Genomic DNA, 16393 nt, shown 5'->3' with positions numbered 1-16393 from the left:
TTTGCCCCTGAACGTTGGCATTTCATGGCTTATGATGCCAAATCACACAAAAAAACAAATCAGCCTAAGAGAGGAGAGCAAACAGAAGGAAGAGGACATTGAGGAGTTTGCATAGTTTTTGTCATTTGGATAATTTAGTCTGCGCGCCTCGTGGAATGTCCCTATTACAGCAGGTGTACTCTGGATGAACCCATTTCAAGTATGAGGAAGATGGACTCTGCACGCCTGACAGACTTCCACCGCCATTGGCACCCACTCTGTGATGTAGCAGTTGTATTAAAATGGCGGCGCTGATAATCCAAAAGACCTTTCTCGGGGAGAATTTGAGACCGACTGCACAGATGGGCCTCGGAGATAAATAAAACTCTCTGTCACTACGGTTGGTGGAATTGTGCTGCGACGGCCCCAAGGGAGAGAAAAACTGTTTCGCTCCCTCTCTCTGCGATGCCTCCCCTCCCGTCCGTCTGTCTCCCCCCCCCTCTCCTCCTCCTCTGTTCACGTTATCACGAATGGGAACCAGAGCCAGCTTTCCGCAACCGGGCTTTTCCCCCCTCTACGGTCTTAAGGGGGGCATAAAAAAGACCATTTCGGACTTAACTTTCTCGTGCTTTATGAGCTCAAACACACACTGAATAGTCAGTCAGAGCCAAGCACACTGGAGCGTCCCACCGTGAGCTGTCAGCCAGGTTTCGTGGGTTAAAACGATGAGGCCTGGATGGACAATCTGCTCGTTGTGGGTACCTGTTTGTGCTGTAAGAACACTTGAGTCTCGCGGTTTTATCCCTTTCCTTGAGCGATCCATTCATCGCCGCTGTCCAAACACTTCTCATTAGCTGCAGGCCTCATTCCTCTGGATGGAGGGAGGCTCAACCTTTGACAAAACGCTGCCCATCATGTCACAGAATGTGTGTGTTTTCACATCTAAAATACCTGTTAAAGCTAGAAGTCTGATTCCAATCTCAAGACATGTAGAACGTAGATGTACGTGTTGCCGCTCGCACACGCACGTAGCACGTGTGTGAGTGTGTGTGTGTGTGTGTGTGTGTGTGTGTGTGTGTGTGTGTGTGTGTGTGTGTGTGTGTGTGTGTGTGTGTGTGTGTGTGTGTGTGTCTGTGTGTGTGTGTGTGTGTGTGTGTGTGATAGCCGAGTGGTTCATCTTCTCCTCAGGGCCGAGACAAACTGTTCACGCAGCCATTCCCAATCTGCTGGCGAACAGAGGAGAGAGATGGGTTCAGCTGGTGCCTCCTGTGCTCCCACTGCTGGGCCTCAGCGCCCCTCTGGTGTCCGGCCAAATATTGATCCAGAACAGATCTGGTTAGAGCCCAACTGCTGCGATCGGATGATCACGTTGTTGTCGATGCGACTCCAGTTCCTAAAACGCTTAAAGCACTTTGAACGAGACTGAATGAAAGATTTTGCTATCTCAGTTTTACGTAAAATACCTGCATGTTTTGGATTCTTTATGAGCCGTAATTGTAGAATATTTTAACTTTAAATTAATGTCTAATAACTAAATCATTGTGTATTAGGAGTGTATTCATTTTATGTGACATGGATTTGATTGTGATTCCTTCACTGATGATTACATGCAACATAAAATCTCACCCACAATTTAATTCAATACATTTCGATACTTCCGAAAGGTATATATGGCAAATGTAAATTCAGCCAACAATAATGAAACGTTACATTAAGCATCTCATTTAAAAGAGTGATATTTATATACAAGGTTACATTTTAAATTTCAGTGTCTCCAAATTATATTTTCAACACCTTCTTGTCGGACTTTCCTGCTATTTAAATCACGAATGAGTTTTTATTCAGTCAGTTAAAACCAGGACTTTTATCGTGTTTTCTTTCTTGTATTTCTACATAAACAGAAGTCGAAGTGTTGGGTTTTTATTTTATTTCATTTATAGATATCCTCACAGTTAAATCTACTCTTTATTTTTAGCTTTCGGTCTATGAGGACCTTCATCAGAGCATTCCTGGTTCCTAATTTAATTTATTATAACTATTTAAATTGGTGCATAATGCTTTATTGTTGTTGTTTTATTCCCTTAACATTTAGTCTAGAAAATGTCCAGAATTATTGCAAATGCCCACGAGGAGTTACAAAGAAAACTCAAACGATTTGCTGAAGCTGCTTATTTTATTTTATGCTCTAAATATTTTTTTCTTTAGATAAAAGTGAGAAACTAGATTTTATTAACTGCATTGAGGCCTTTTATTTATTTTTTTTTAAAGTAACCGAGCATTTCATCTTAGTTTTAATCACAGTGCATGAATGAAGTCTTGTTATAATTGGTCTGATCACACTGCTGTCGTGGCTCTTGAGCAGTAAAACAACCCTGTTTTATTTTAGACATCGTCTCAATAGTCTTGTTTACTTTCTTCTCCCATCTTTGAATGAACACCCTGGAGGTAAAAGCACCCCGGTGTCTCTTGGAATACTGTACACGGCTGTTTGGTGGTGGGATCCGGTCCCTCCTGGATTCCCTTTGTTAAAGTTGACTTTATCCGGTTTTTAAACCGTATTATTTCAGCAGCCGCTGTGGGGGACCAGCGCCACATGTAATTGCAGTTCAAATCATTCGAATGGTCGCTCTAATGTTAATAACACGAGACAAACGGGGCGCTCGGATCAAATAAAAAGGTGTGATCGGCGCTCCATCCTGCTTGGTTTACTTGTCCCCTCGGAGACTCACCGTTTGTTTTATTTCTTCATTTTGGGTTCCAGGAGTACAACATCCACGGCTGGTGGGTCGGCGAGCTGAACGGCACCGTGGGCATCGTCCCCAAGGAATTCATGCACCCGGCCTACATCCTGTGAGCTGCAACAGGTACCGAGGCACTCTCTTATCATCAGCATTATGGACCATTACTGTGGCCTAATACACAGCAACGGTCCCCCTGGTACTCATCCAGACTGCCATCGAGCTGTATTCAGTCGTTGACCTGCCATTTATGGCATCTGCTGGCTGGAAGAAGTACTGCGTAGAGCAACCTAAAGCGGGGCAACGGGCGACAATAAATATGTGCAACAAAAGCATGATTACAGCGTCGCTTGTCCTATTTAAGAAAATGATTCCCTAATACTGTTAGATAGGCGCAGCTTAGAATGAACACTGAATTATTAATGTTTCTCTGATGGTGTGCTTTTATTTCACAGTGCTGCTGCCGACACGTCCGGCCATGAATCTCTGTTTTGTCATTTGAAAATGATTCTCCTTCATAAGACTGTATCATGTAAATCAGCGGTGCTTATTCCTGTCCACGATTACCCTCACGTAGAACCTTTAACACCGTTAATATTAATGGGCAAACTACAGCTGAAGCAGATTAATCAGTTAGTCCACCAACAGAAGATAAGATACATTTTAATAATTGTTTGTCAATGTATCAAGAAAGGCCTCTCAAATGTGAGGATTGTCTTCTGTTCTGTTTTATATTGTTATACATTGAACATATTTGTGTTTTTGACTGATGGTTTGACAAAAAAGTAATCTGAAATTCTGGTAAATTGTAACTAAAATATTAACTGATTATTCAGAAAAACAACAGAATAATCAATCATGGAAATAACTGTTAGCTGCAGCTTTAGTGCAAATTAATGTATTATTATGGACCGATAACTTTTTTTCTCGTTTGATCAGTGAAACACATTAAAAACAGCAGATGTACATTATGTAGAATATTTTTAAATGCATTGTAAGTTGATTATTTCACTGAAATATCCAAAGACTTGGACAGCCTTTACTGCTCTGTGTGATTTCTGTGTGGGGTCATTGAACGGTTTCATCTTCAGCCACTAGGCGGCAGCATTGCTCCAATGTCTTAAAACTGAGATGTTTGATAAGAGGAATATAATAAAATCAGTTTTACTGTGGAGGAAGAAAGTAACACCGCGTCTGCTATTATCCTCCGAGTACATGACACGTGACGAGGCTCATTTCTGTGCAACAGGAGAATAAACCAATAAACCAATAAACCGGTCCCTTTAATAAAAGCAACATTTATTTGAATCACAAGCACCAACAACAGCAGTAGTGTGAAAACAACGTGGAGATCAAACTAACGGGAATTAAGTCTGTTTTCATAAAAAGATCACCTTGAAGAGATAGTTTGAAGTGCGGTTTTATGACGTACTATTGTTTTAAAGGGTTGTTTCTGATTAAGTCACATAAAAACTGACTGACTGATGGATGCAGCGCTAGATCAGCTACTCACATGTTCTAGGAGTTCATGTTTTGTGAATGTCGAGTCTCGTGGCTTTGAAGAGAACATAGATAAAAACTTGAATTCTCCGACAGAGAGCTGTTTTACGGCAGTAAAAAGGTGAATATATTCCACATATAGCGTCCACTTAAACTGATGTTTGCTGGTTTCTCCAAACTCAAGCTACTGTAGATAATAATACACTGACTATGAATAAGTACTTCATATAAACACACTTCAAAACAACATCCCTTAAACCAGTTAGTGTGAGTAGAGGCAGTATTACAGTGACGTGAACATGTAAACCTCCGCTGATAAGAGTCGGTGTATTCAAACCACGGTACAGTGAAAGAGCAGAAAACTACAAGAATGCACATTTATTATTATCAAGATCACGAGACTGACGTGTCGGTGTCTATTGCAATTACTTTTAATTTAATTAACATAACCAATTATTTGTTTCCTTGTTTAATAATAAATATCAGGTGAACACTGCTGCCTGTGAAACTTCATTTTAGAAGAATTGTCTGAATCCAAACCAGTTTAACGTTGAATCAAACCGTCCTGAGTGACTTATGTGTCCTCTGATCATCATCAGGACTCCACGGGACACAGTGGTTAACTTAAAGCAGTGATTCTATGAGCTTCACATTAACCTCCAGTGAGTCTACAGACAGATTCAGACTGTTGTTGGTCGACGGGATTGTTTCTCTCGTCCAAAGTTTCATCACAGTTACTGTGAAGCTTCAGCAGTCTGAGTGAGACAAATCAACTTTGTTTTTTTTTGTCTTTTTCTTACTGCCCCTCTCCTCTGCAACCCTGCCAGGAAACGCAGATAGAAATAGATCCTAAATAGATTTGATTTGTCTCACTCAAGGACCAGGAACAACTACAGCAGCCAAACGCTCTTTAAAAGTCCAAACAGAGTTAATACAGACTTTAAAAGCTAAACATGTGGATCTCTCCTTTAATTCAAGTGTATATTTCTGTCACCAAGTTCCCTACGATATTAAAATAAAAAATAAAATCACATTGTATGTTCACACAACAGTAAAACCTTTAGATCTTAAAGGAGTAAAAACAACTAAATAAAACCCGAAGCTGCTTTTGTGAACTAGAGCGCCCTCTGCTGGTCCCAGTCAGCCACCACAGAGAGGATTCAGTTTACCTGAGTGTTAATGGAGATGAGCGCTTTAAATTAAAATATTCATTATTTTAAAACAAAAGAAGCTCGACCGACAACACGTGTCACAGACCGGATCATCTACATTTCGACGGCGGCACAGAACAAGCAGATTCTTTTTATGTACTTCCTTGTTTATGTGTCGTGTGATCGAATGCGTCTGGACGACAACTCCCACATTCCTTTGCTGTGGCTTAACTAATGCTGCTGCTCTCTATGATGCTGAAGTCACTATTTTCGGTTAAATCTCCAGTTACAGTCAAGTTCAACTCCAGAGATTTCCTGGAGTCACCGATGTCGGTTATGTGTTGCTGGTCCTCGTCCTCGTGGACAGAAATGTCCTCTTTTTCCACAGAGTGTCCGTTCGAGTGTAGGTCCAACATGGTTCTGCTGGAGGCCTCTACTGGAGACCAGTGGACCTCCTCAGGAGGCGTCTCCACGCAGCCGTTAGCGGTCTGGATCGAGTCCTCGGCGTCGTCGCAAAGGCTTTCTTCATCGCTGACCTGGACGATGCTGTCGTTGGAAGACGAGCGTCCGTCCTCGTCGCTGTCGCCTGTGATCCGAACCAGATGCACTTGTTGAACGAGGTCGTCGCCGCCGACTTCCTCCTCTGGGACACCGAGCACATCGCGAGTCTCTTCGTGGATTTCCGACTGAAGCGGCGTCTCCGCTTTGCTCTCGGATTCCTCTTCTTTTTCGTTGTCCGGCTCTTTCTGTCCGTCCGAGTTCTTGAACTCCTCCGGAGAGCCGGCGTCTTCCTCGCGAACCTCCGTGCCGGCGACGTGGTCGAGACCTTCGACTTCAGAGATGTCGTGAGTTTCTAAAACCTGCTGCTCAGAGCAGACGGCTTCCAGAACTTCCTCCTGAGATCCGGCGTCGCTTTCTGTTCCCTGTTCCTCAAAGCCACCGTCCTTAAAATCTAAAATTGCTGCAGCGTTCGCACATTTTTCTGGCTCAGATTCGACATTTTCCTTCTTTGCTTCTCCAGAACTTTCCGATTGATCAGCCTTCTCCTCCTCTGGACGAGGACCAGTGTTTTCTGCTGTATCTGCTGTCGTAACGCTCTCCTCTCTTACCGAACACTCCTCCTTCTCAAAGCCAGCCCCCATAGGAGAGTGCACCTCCACAGGAGTCTGTATCTGCACCTGACAGCTCTGCTGCTGGATTTGTTCTGGAAGGCCGAGACTCTCAGGAGCAACCTGGTTTTCACCCAGGAAACTGGTTTCCTCTGTCGGGCCACAGTCCTCAACAACGGCCTCCAGGTGGTCGTTCTTCTGGACGACCCTGACTGAGGATTCCTCCTCCTGCTGCTGCTGCTGCTGAAGCCCAACTGTGTCTTCGTCACAGATCTCCAGTAAGTCTTCAGGAGGATTAGAGTCATCGCAGAACAAGAGCTCCGGGCTGAAGACCTCTTTAGGTTGGTGAGGAGCTGGGCTGTGGGGTGAGGAAGAGAAAGAACATTTACTGTAACTCGCTTTTACAACAGAACAGGAACTTGTTTAGAATAATCGGGAGACATTTTGTGAAATATGCTTATAGATATAGACTCTCATGTCTTTAAGTTTCAGCAGCCAGGTAGCTTAGCTTAGCACAAAGACTGCAAACGGGGAAACAGCGAGTTGGCTCAGTCTAACAGCAACAAAATCTGCCTACCAACACCTCTACAGCTTATTTATTTAATCTACACAAACAGAAGTCCAAAAAAAACAAGTTGTGTTTTTACAGATAAGCATCTTACTATTTATTAAATTCAATACATAAAACACACCCATGTAGGGGTCTTCATTCAATCTACTGAAGGTGTAAAAAGGTTGTTGGTAGTGCTGAACCCTTGAGAATCAACATCCGACTATGCAGCACATTTTTTATCTTTGCAATAGCAGATACAGCCTGAACATCCTTCAATAAACAGAAGGGACAAAGTGAAGGAAACTGGTTATTTCCGCACCATTCGGTCGACAGTTTAAATCCCTCTTACCTCTCCATGGACTCGTAAGAAACGGTCAGACTCGGCTCCTTGACGGAGTCTTCCTCCTGGGCCTGAGCGTAGCCCCGATTGGACGAGGCGTACGTGAGGATGGCGTCCGTCACGGAGTAGGGCGTGTGACCCTGCACGCAGTCCTGGATGTGACCGACCGGCAGCTGGGTCTGCAGGAAGAGGTGGAGCTGGCTGTCCGACAGACACACCGTCATGTTCACCACGCTGCCGGGACAAAAAGGGGACTCGTTATCAAGGCGGCTTTCTTTACAGAAAGGTACTTTTATTACAGCAGATCAACAAGAACTGACTGGTCCAAGAAGGCCTGAAGTCCTTTCCTCCTCCTCTCCAGGAAGTCCTCATTGCAGAAGAAGAAGAAGGACTTTCCTGGAAGTTCTGGGACCGGCCTACGAGGATGAAAATGTAGATATTTGATTCAATAAATATGATGGTGAACTTTAGAAAAGCCTGGTGACATGCAGACATGTTTCTCTTTCACCACAGCGTCATCAGACGAAACATTAAAATAGTAGAAGAGCTGCTCTCACTCTTCACAACGACTTACACCAAACCAGTGTTCTTCTGCAGCTTCTTCTTCAGCCAGGCGAACTCACTGTAGCGCCGACGCACGCAGGACGTCTTGGCTGTGAAGGCTTTACTGTTGGTCTGTGAAGTAAAGAATATATATACTACATCATCACCATGAACACACACACGCTGTATTCTGACTCAATCACACACACACACACACACACCGTCCTGCTGCCACAAATACTCACTAGAACACCTAACGTGGATTAATCCGCCACTGAAAATAGTCCCCAACAAATGCACTATTTCCTCCTGTTTGTTTTAACTAAATATGAATATTAGTTTTAAAAGATGTACATCTCCGGTGGTCTTGGTGCTACATTTCGGTCTTTTCATGTGATTTGTTGACACAAAGAGAAAATACACGATAACACCAGCCTTATTCTTTCATTTCAAAATGTATTAAAACGTATTTACAATCAACCCTTTCAACGGAACGCTGTAACTGAAATGACTCAACTGCTGCTGAGTTTAGAGCAGAACTGTCACACGTCTGATTTGTTCCAGTGACGTGTAACACGGTCACGTATTTAACGTGACTCCTGTTTCAATCAATTCACTTCATTCTTAAACAGAAAATAACTAAAAACATCGTCTCGTTCCAGCTTTTAAATGTGAGTGTTTGATGCTTTTCTTTGGGTTTGAGGGAATTGGTAGAACCAGAAGTTGTGGGTAAAAATAACCTAATAACTCACTGTTCTCCGGCATGTTATAGATAAAATATTAAGGAAATAATCTGCAGGATAATGAATGTAATTGCTGGATGCAGACTTACACATTGTTAAGACTGAGTAGACATGTTAAGGTGTATTCTTCAGAGGTTTTAAAATATAAATATAAATAATAATGTGTTGAGTTTTTAGATGAAACAGTTAACTGTTGTGCAGGTTTAAAGCTACTCGTTCGATTCTGGATTCATGATTCAAATATTCACCCGTGAAAAACAGAAGCATAACGATGACAACCAGAATGATAAAACATCATGTGACGTCACCTGACTTCAGCCAATTTCATGAGTCAACACCCTCACAACATCCGTCTAGCCGCGGAGCGTTGCTGCTGACACAGCGTTCTTCAACACAAACATCCACTCCTGTCCAAACTAAAGGAGAGGAATCCACGCTGCTGCCAACTCAGTGGCTTCTGCAGATCGGGGTTGGGTTCAGGAATCCTGTCTCAGTAAACAGCCCATTGTCTCATTCTAAGGTGAGGCAACAAATGCTCCTCAACGTCCTTCATCTTTGCATAAAGCAAATTAGATGCAAACACTTCGTTTGTTGTCAATTCTTTTCCAGATATATTTTCAGAAAATTGTGAAGAAATGCTCCTGTCCAGCTTTCTAACCCCAACGTGTTGTCTTCATGTCTTTCTTTCACATGACCAACCGTGCAAAACTTTAAAATATTCAATTTGCAATGAAATAAAACCCGAAAAAGAAGAAAATCTGAGAAGCTGAAACATCTCGGCTTCGACTTACGCGATTAAATAGACAATTGGTTTCAGCTCCCAAGTAGCTCGCACTGAAAGTGACCAGACATGTTGTAATAGTAATGTATTATAATCTAAGTATTAATTAATACTCACATGGAGAAATATTTTATAATCCACGTATGAATTCCATGAGCCTTCGTTCTGCATGCGGGGATCCTGAACCCGCACCGCCACAAACTCCTGATGGACAGAAACAGAGTCACAAGTTTAAATAATAACTGTGTGTGTGTGTGTGTGTGTGTGTGTGTGTTTTGCAGCATCGTGGTTAAACCAAAGATGGTAGATTAGAGTGTAGAGAAGACACGCGTCACCTCTTCAAAGAGTTCCTCAAATGCTTTTAAACACATCAATGGAGGTTTTGTTCTTTGTTCTTTGTTCTTTGTTAAGCGGAACTTTAAGTTACAGATTCACCGAAAGGAGAACTCACGTTAGATATTAATACTTTAATATCATATATAAAAAGGAGTGGGAGGTTACTTACATCTTCTTCTTGATTGCTGATCATCCTACTGAGTGCTGCACTGCAAAGAGGAGAAATCGATAAAGGATCAAACTGTCTTCTGTGGTTCTGTCATGAGCTGATGACTCATCCTCCAAAAGAGAAGCTGGTCAGAGGAAACCCACCGAGTCACTGGAGCAGGCTTTTCTCTCTCTTTAGGGTTAGCGTTAGTGACTCACACTATGAGGAGCTTTTTAAAGCAGCATTACCCCTGAAACCATTCTTTTCATCATCAAGTGATCAGCTGACTGGTTTTAAATAATCAATTAGTTGTTTAAAATCAAATCATTCACAGTACAACGTGTACTGAAGTTCTTTGTGCCGCGCTCCAGAAAGCAACTAACAAAAAGAGACATAGAGCAGACTATTATAGAAGTTATTTTAAAGAGTGTTTATTTGTTGTTTAATGTTCATAGAAATGAAACTGTGGAACCAATAAGCATGAATGAATTTCATTAAATGTAATCAATATAGTATATGTGATCGAGTTATAAATTATGTTGAGTGTCTATAGATGGTGAAAAAAATCTTACAAGAGAAAAATAATTTTACATTTTAACACGACAAACACAAGAATACATAAATATAAATTACAGAAACAAAGCAATTCCTCACATTAAACACAGACCTAGAGGATATAAACGTATATGATTAATCAAATGTCACAACAAATATTAATGAATGTTCAGATAATCAACTCTTATGGATCTCAGACGAAGCTGATAATCAGTAACAGACTACGTCACTGTTACTTAAACTTTAACATTTATTTCCCATCAAAACAAAGTATTTAAAGCTATGATGATCATTTATAGGGTTTTATGTTTGTTTTTTTAAATGTTACGGTGTAAACACAGTCATAGATATACAAAATAACTATTAAAATATCAAATCACCAACTAATTCACATTTTTACGACCTTTAATGACAGCTGACGACTTTCTTTAAGGTAACTTTAGCAGTTTGGCCTGAATGATCACACTTATAAACAATGTGACTCCACGAAACATCAGCTAAGCTAAATGCTAACTACTTACTTTCATGAGGTGTTTATCGGCCGATGTGTTGGTGTTAATCGGCTGTTGTTGATGTGGTCGCTGCGTGTCGATGTTTCTCTTTTATTCAACCCTCAGATGAAGAGGCTCGTTTCTTTCAGACAGCTCCTATTCTCCATTTCGCAAGTCACAAGCTGCTGATACGTCACACGTATCTGCTTCCGGTGTGCGCGCGCGGTTCTCAGTAAAGTGTGGGAGGGGCATGGAACCGATTTATTTTTTATTTTTTACAATTTACCAAACATTAATTCTTTTTGCAAAGTATTTTAACTGAATCATATGGAAGCCCATTCCCGCCAGCAAAATAAAATAAAAAATCCACCCGAAAAAAATAAAATAATATAAAATCCACCCAAAAAAAATTATATATATATATCCACCCAGAAAAAAAATTAGAAAAATAAAATAAAGATTATGATGGTTTTTTTTGCCGGAAAAAATACGACATGCAATTCGACATAAGGTAACTATTACTGGTGACTTTTGTAAATGTTAGATGTTATATATCATTATAAGTATTAATATGTAGAATTGCATGTCGTTTTCATGGAAAGACTGGCGAGGGGATGAAGGGACCTGTGAGGAGATCGTCACTGAAGCAAATGCATATTTTTATATTATTCTATGTATATTATATATTATTATATATATATTATATATTTATATACTAACTAACCCTAACCCTTATATTAATTTATATATTTCGCCAAACCCGTGAACCACTTCCTGAATCAGTCACGTGGTACGGCCGGCTCGCGAGGCTTCGAACGTGACCACAAACGTCATCAACACGAGCCTCGACATGCGCCTGACAAACATCTTCCTGATTACGCGACACACGCTTCGAAGCCTCGACACGGAAGAAACCATCACTAGTAAACGGTGCTTTTTACGGAGTTTGTGTGGAGAGAAAGTTTGTGCCGTTGGTGGATTGTCTCCTGGTATCCCACGGAGCTAATGAAGTTAGCATGCTACCAAGAAGTAGACGGACCCGAATATAACCTAGCAACACAGCGCAGCTCAGAGTGAGCAAACCGTTTTTAAAGGAGTTTGTCTGGAGGAGACGTTTCTGTGATTTAGTGAAAATGTCTAAAGTCCAAATGCTGATATATTTAGTCAACCAGCGACTAACTGCGGCTGGTGGTCTGTTTGAAAGAACGACAGCAGAGCACGAGGAGGAGCTTTCTCCTTTAAAAGAGGGGAAAGAGCGACAACGGAAACTACTGGACGCTGTTTTCAACCCTCAGCTGCGGATACACAGAGCAGGTTGGTCTGGTGGTCTGTTTGAAAGAACGATAGCAGAGCACGAGGAGGAGCTTTCTCCTTTAAAAGAGGAGAAAGAGCGACAACGGAAGCTACTGGACGCTGTTTTCAACCCTCAACTGCGGTTACACAGAGCAGGTTGGTTCACTTATTTCTTCTGTTCATGCTCCGGCTGATAACGTTTCTGTGTAGTTTGGAGTGAGACTGTTGATTCAATGAATCTTTTTCTTCTTCTTCTGATCTGTTCTCTCAGCTTCTAGATGACAGAAAATATTTACACTTAAAGTAAAGTTTGTTCTCTTTGATAATACCACGTTGATTTTGCAGCGTGTTGAATTCTAAAATGGTTAATATGTTAAACCGTTTGGTACGAGGCTTAGAAACCGAACAATACGTTTGAATAATACTAGTGCATTTGTAAAATACAGAAGCTTAAATTGTAGGAAATATAATATTTTCTGCGCTCACTAGGAGACAGCGGTCTGTGTGACCTCTGAACCGAAAAAAAAGAACCACAACAAAAAACAGCTGATGCCCCGCAAGTGTTCTGGGAGGCTAGGCTAACTAGGTCAACGGGGAAAAACAGCAGCAACACACATTCTGCTACACACTCATGGGCCATTCAGATATTAGATGTAGAAAAACGAACCAGTTGACTTACCAAATGCTGATCACATCCTCTTTTCTTTGTTGACAAAGATTAATCCCACAGTTAAATCCCAACTCACAAATCCGTTTCTCCTCCTTCAGCCATTGAGTGTTAAAAAACAAAGCTAGGTAAAAAAAATAAAAAATCTGCACCAAGCAAAATGCAAAAAATATCATAATTTCATTCATATCTTTCAATATGAATAATTACTACTTGACTAAGCCTCTGTTGTTAAGTTTCGTTTCACGACAGTCACGTGCTCGCCCACTGACCAATCACAGCACAGAATCTCACTGCAGCGCTGCTGCTAATACTGACGTAGCTGTAGGCCGCTCTGGCACGTCAAAGAATGTTAAACTGAAGATCTGATTGGTTGAAGACTATGCCAATCAACAATATCGTCCCCATTCACTTAAACTGCACATGGATTCACTGGTGAGTCTGCAGGCCTGGGGCCTCTCTTCTACCTAGAGACACAGAGGTGAAATCTGATTGGATAAAAGCTCTACTTAAAACAAGCTGCACTGGAAGCAGAGCAACTGAGGAGCACAGTAGCTGTGCAATGAGAAAATAAGATAATGGGGAAAATATTTTTATAAATTATGATACATGTAGTGTATTTCAGAAAAATTATTAAATTATAAAATAGCTATAACTTTGTGATTCTGTTTAGGCCAGCAGAGAAGGCTTTGCAGGCCCTGACGGCCCGCCACTGGATTAAAGTATTATATTATCTGGGTCCATTGCTACACTGGAAACTATAACTGCCCACATGGTCAAATCTAAGCCGGACTTTATGGACGATGCAGGTTCTTTGAATACTTCTTAACGATGTTGGTAGTGCCACACTTTTTTGCCATGTAAACTATTGATGACCTCTTTGCTGCTGGTGCTTTGTCTTTAGAATTTGTGTCGGCATGTCTGTTTGGTAACTGTGCACAGGGAGTGTAAGAGGGAATGATGGCAGGCAATAAAAGTGTACGTACAGGAGACTATTTGCTCAATACTAACATTCCTTTGTAACGTCTCTCTGTGTGTGTTTACTGTTTTCCTGCAGACGTCCAGCAGCTGTTGGTGGTTAAAGAAGAGGTTCCCCCTGAGCAGCAGGAGAGGAGCTCCAGTCTGCACCAGGAGGACCCAGAGCCCCCACCCATTAAAGAGGAACAGGAGGACCCAGAGCCCCCACCCATTAAAGAGGAACAGGAGGACCCAGAGCCCCCACACATTAAAGAGGAACAGGAGGACCCAGAGCCCCCACACATTAAAGAAGAACAGGAGGACCCAGAGCCCCCACACATTAAAGAAGAACAGGAGAACCCAGAGCCCCCACACATTAAAGAGGAACAGGAGGACCCAGAGCCCCCACACATTAAAGAGGAACAGGAGGACCCAGAGCCCCCACACATTAAAGAGGAACAGGAGGAACTCTGGACCAGTCAGGAGGGAGAGCAGCTTCACGGTCTGGAGGAGGTTGATGTCAAGTTCTCATTCACTCCTGTGAAGACTGAAGATGATGAAGAGGAAGCTCAGTCCTCACAGCTTCATCAAAGACAAACTGAACAGATGGAAACTGAAGCTGATGGAGAGGACTGTGGAGGACCAGAACCAGATACTGATGAGAAGACTGGAGACACTGATGACAGTGATGATTGGAAGGAGACCAGAGAACCTCAGTCAGGTTTAAACTCTGTGAAACATGATGAAGTCCATGTCAGTGTTTCAGTATGTGGTGCTGGTAAGAAACTATTTACATGCTCTGAGTGTGGGAAAACATCTCGCAGAAGTGGAGGTCTGGAGGTACACATGAGAACCCACACAGGAGAGAAACCGTTCAGCTGCTCAGTCTGTAAGAAATCTTTTAACTATTCTTCATATTTAAAGGTACACATGAGAACCCACACAGGAGAGAAACCGTTCAGCTGCTCCGTCTGTAAGAAATCTTTTCACACTTCTTCATATTTAAAGGTACACATGAGAACCCACACAGGAGAGAAACCTTTCAGCTGCTCAGTCTGTAAGAAATCTTTTAACAGGTCTTCACATTTAAAGGCACACATGAGAATCCACACAGGAGAGAAACCGTTCAGCTGCTCAGTCTGTAAGAAATCTTTTAACTGTTCTTCATATCTAAAGCTACACATGAGAATCCACACAGGAGAGCAACCTTTCAGTTGCTCAGTCTGTAAGAAATCTTTTAGCTGTTTTTCATATTTAAAGGTACACATGAGAACCCACACAGGAGAGCAATCTTTCAGCTGCTCAGTCTGTAAGAAATCTTTTCACACTTCTTCATATCTAAAGCTACACATGAGAATCCACACAGGAGAGAAACCTTTCAGCTGCTCAGTCTGTAAGAAATCTTTTAACAGGTCTTCACATTTAAAGGCACACATGAGAATCCACACAGGAGAGAAACCGTTCAGCTGCTCAGTCTGTAAGAAATCTTTTAACACATCTTCAATTCTAAAGATACACATGAGAATCCACACAGGAGAGAAACCTTTCAGCTGCTCAGTTTGTAAGAAATCTTTTAACCGGGGTTCAACTTTCCAGACACACATGATGATCCACGCAGGAGAGAAGCCTTTCAGCTGCTCAGTCTGTAAGAAATCTTTTAACAGTTCTTCACATTTAAATGCACACATGAGAATCCACACAGGAGAGAAACCGTTCAGCTGCTCAGTCTGTAAGAACTCTTTTAACCGGGGTTCAACTTTACAGACACACATGATAATCCACACAGGAGAGAAACCTTTCAGCTGCTCAGTCTGTAAGAAATCTTTTAACTGTTCTTCAAATTTAAAGAGACACATGCTAATCCACACAGGAGAGAAGCCTTTCAGCTGCTCAGTTTAACCATCGTTCAACTTTAAATTCACACGAGAGAACCCACACAGGAGAGAAACCGTTCAGCTGCTCAATGTGCGATGAAAGATTTCAGAACAGGTCAAGTCTGAAGTCACACATAATTACTCACACAAGAGACAACCCTGCTTCTGTTTGTATACAAATCCGACACACCACATGGCACATAACACAGGGCAAGAAATATTGTGCTTTTTTCCTATCTTTATTCAAAAGCCTGTTGTTTTAATTTGAGAGCGTTGCTTATTGATTCCACGTTCAAATTTTAAATTGTTTCCCTCAAAACCCTGTCGTCACACACAATTAGCCCCTGCTTAAGTTGCGATTAGTGACACAATAAACCTCGATTGCTCTGAGAGATCCATGCTTTGTTTAAGGTGACGCCTCCTCACGTTGGCAGGGAGCTTAGTACTGTCTTTAGTTTGAGCCAGTAGACTAATTGAGTTTTTATTTTCTAGTTAGTGTTGGTTTTCTAGAGGGGGCCAGGGAACGCTGTAATGGTAAAATATGTATTAAGTATCATAATGGTAAAATATATTCTAGTATATTGGGATGTTTTGAAAGATGTTGTTCTACTGATGGGAAAGTACAGAGATACAGA

The 16393-nt window shown here is 41.7% G+C and overlaps 2 protein-coding genes across 2 annotated transcripts in view; one reads left to right on the top strand and one right to left on the bottom strand.

Moving 5' to 3' along the window:
- The window catches only part of skap1 (src kinase associated phosphoprotein 1), a 30745-nt gene extending 27435 nt beyond the window's left edge, over positions 1-3310 (top strand). Inside the window, exons 12-13 of the mRNA XM_079182481.1 lie at positions 2741-2843; positions 3173-3310. Coding sequence (XP_079038607.1) covers positions 2741-2833 — 93 coding nt within the window. The 3' untranslated portion in view covers positions 2834-2843; positions 3173-3310. The remainder of the gene's footprint in view (positions 1-2740; positions 2844-3172) is intronic.
- Positions 3311-5584: 2274 nt separating this feature from the next.
- snx11 (sorting nexin 11) lies at positions 5585-11134 on the bottom strand. Its single transcript, XM_079182475.1, has 7 exons — positions 10998-11134; positions 9943-9982; positions 9555-9641; positions 7945-8045; positions 7691-7786; positions 7380-7604; positions 5585-6835 (listed from the first exon to the last, which is right to left on the bottom strand). Exons 2-7 carry the CDS (start codon positions 9964-9966, stop codon positions 5596-5598), a joined length of 1773 nt encoding a protein of 590 aa, XP_079038601.1. The 5' UTR covers positions 9967-9982; positions 10998-11134; the 3' UTR covers positions 5585-5595.
- Positions 11135-16393: the final 5259 nt, after the last annotated feature.

This window comes from Pholis gunnellus (assembly GCF_910591455.1).
Source record: "Pholis gunnellus genome assembly, chromosome: 21".
Classification (NCBI taxonomy): domain Eukaryota; kingdom Metazoa; phylum Chordata; class Actinopteri; order Perciformes; family Pholidae; genus Pholis; species Pholis gunnellus.
Note: the sequence above shows the minus strand (reverse complement) of the source record. Positions and strands in the feature narration are given on the sequence as shown.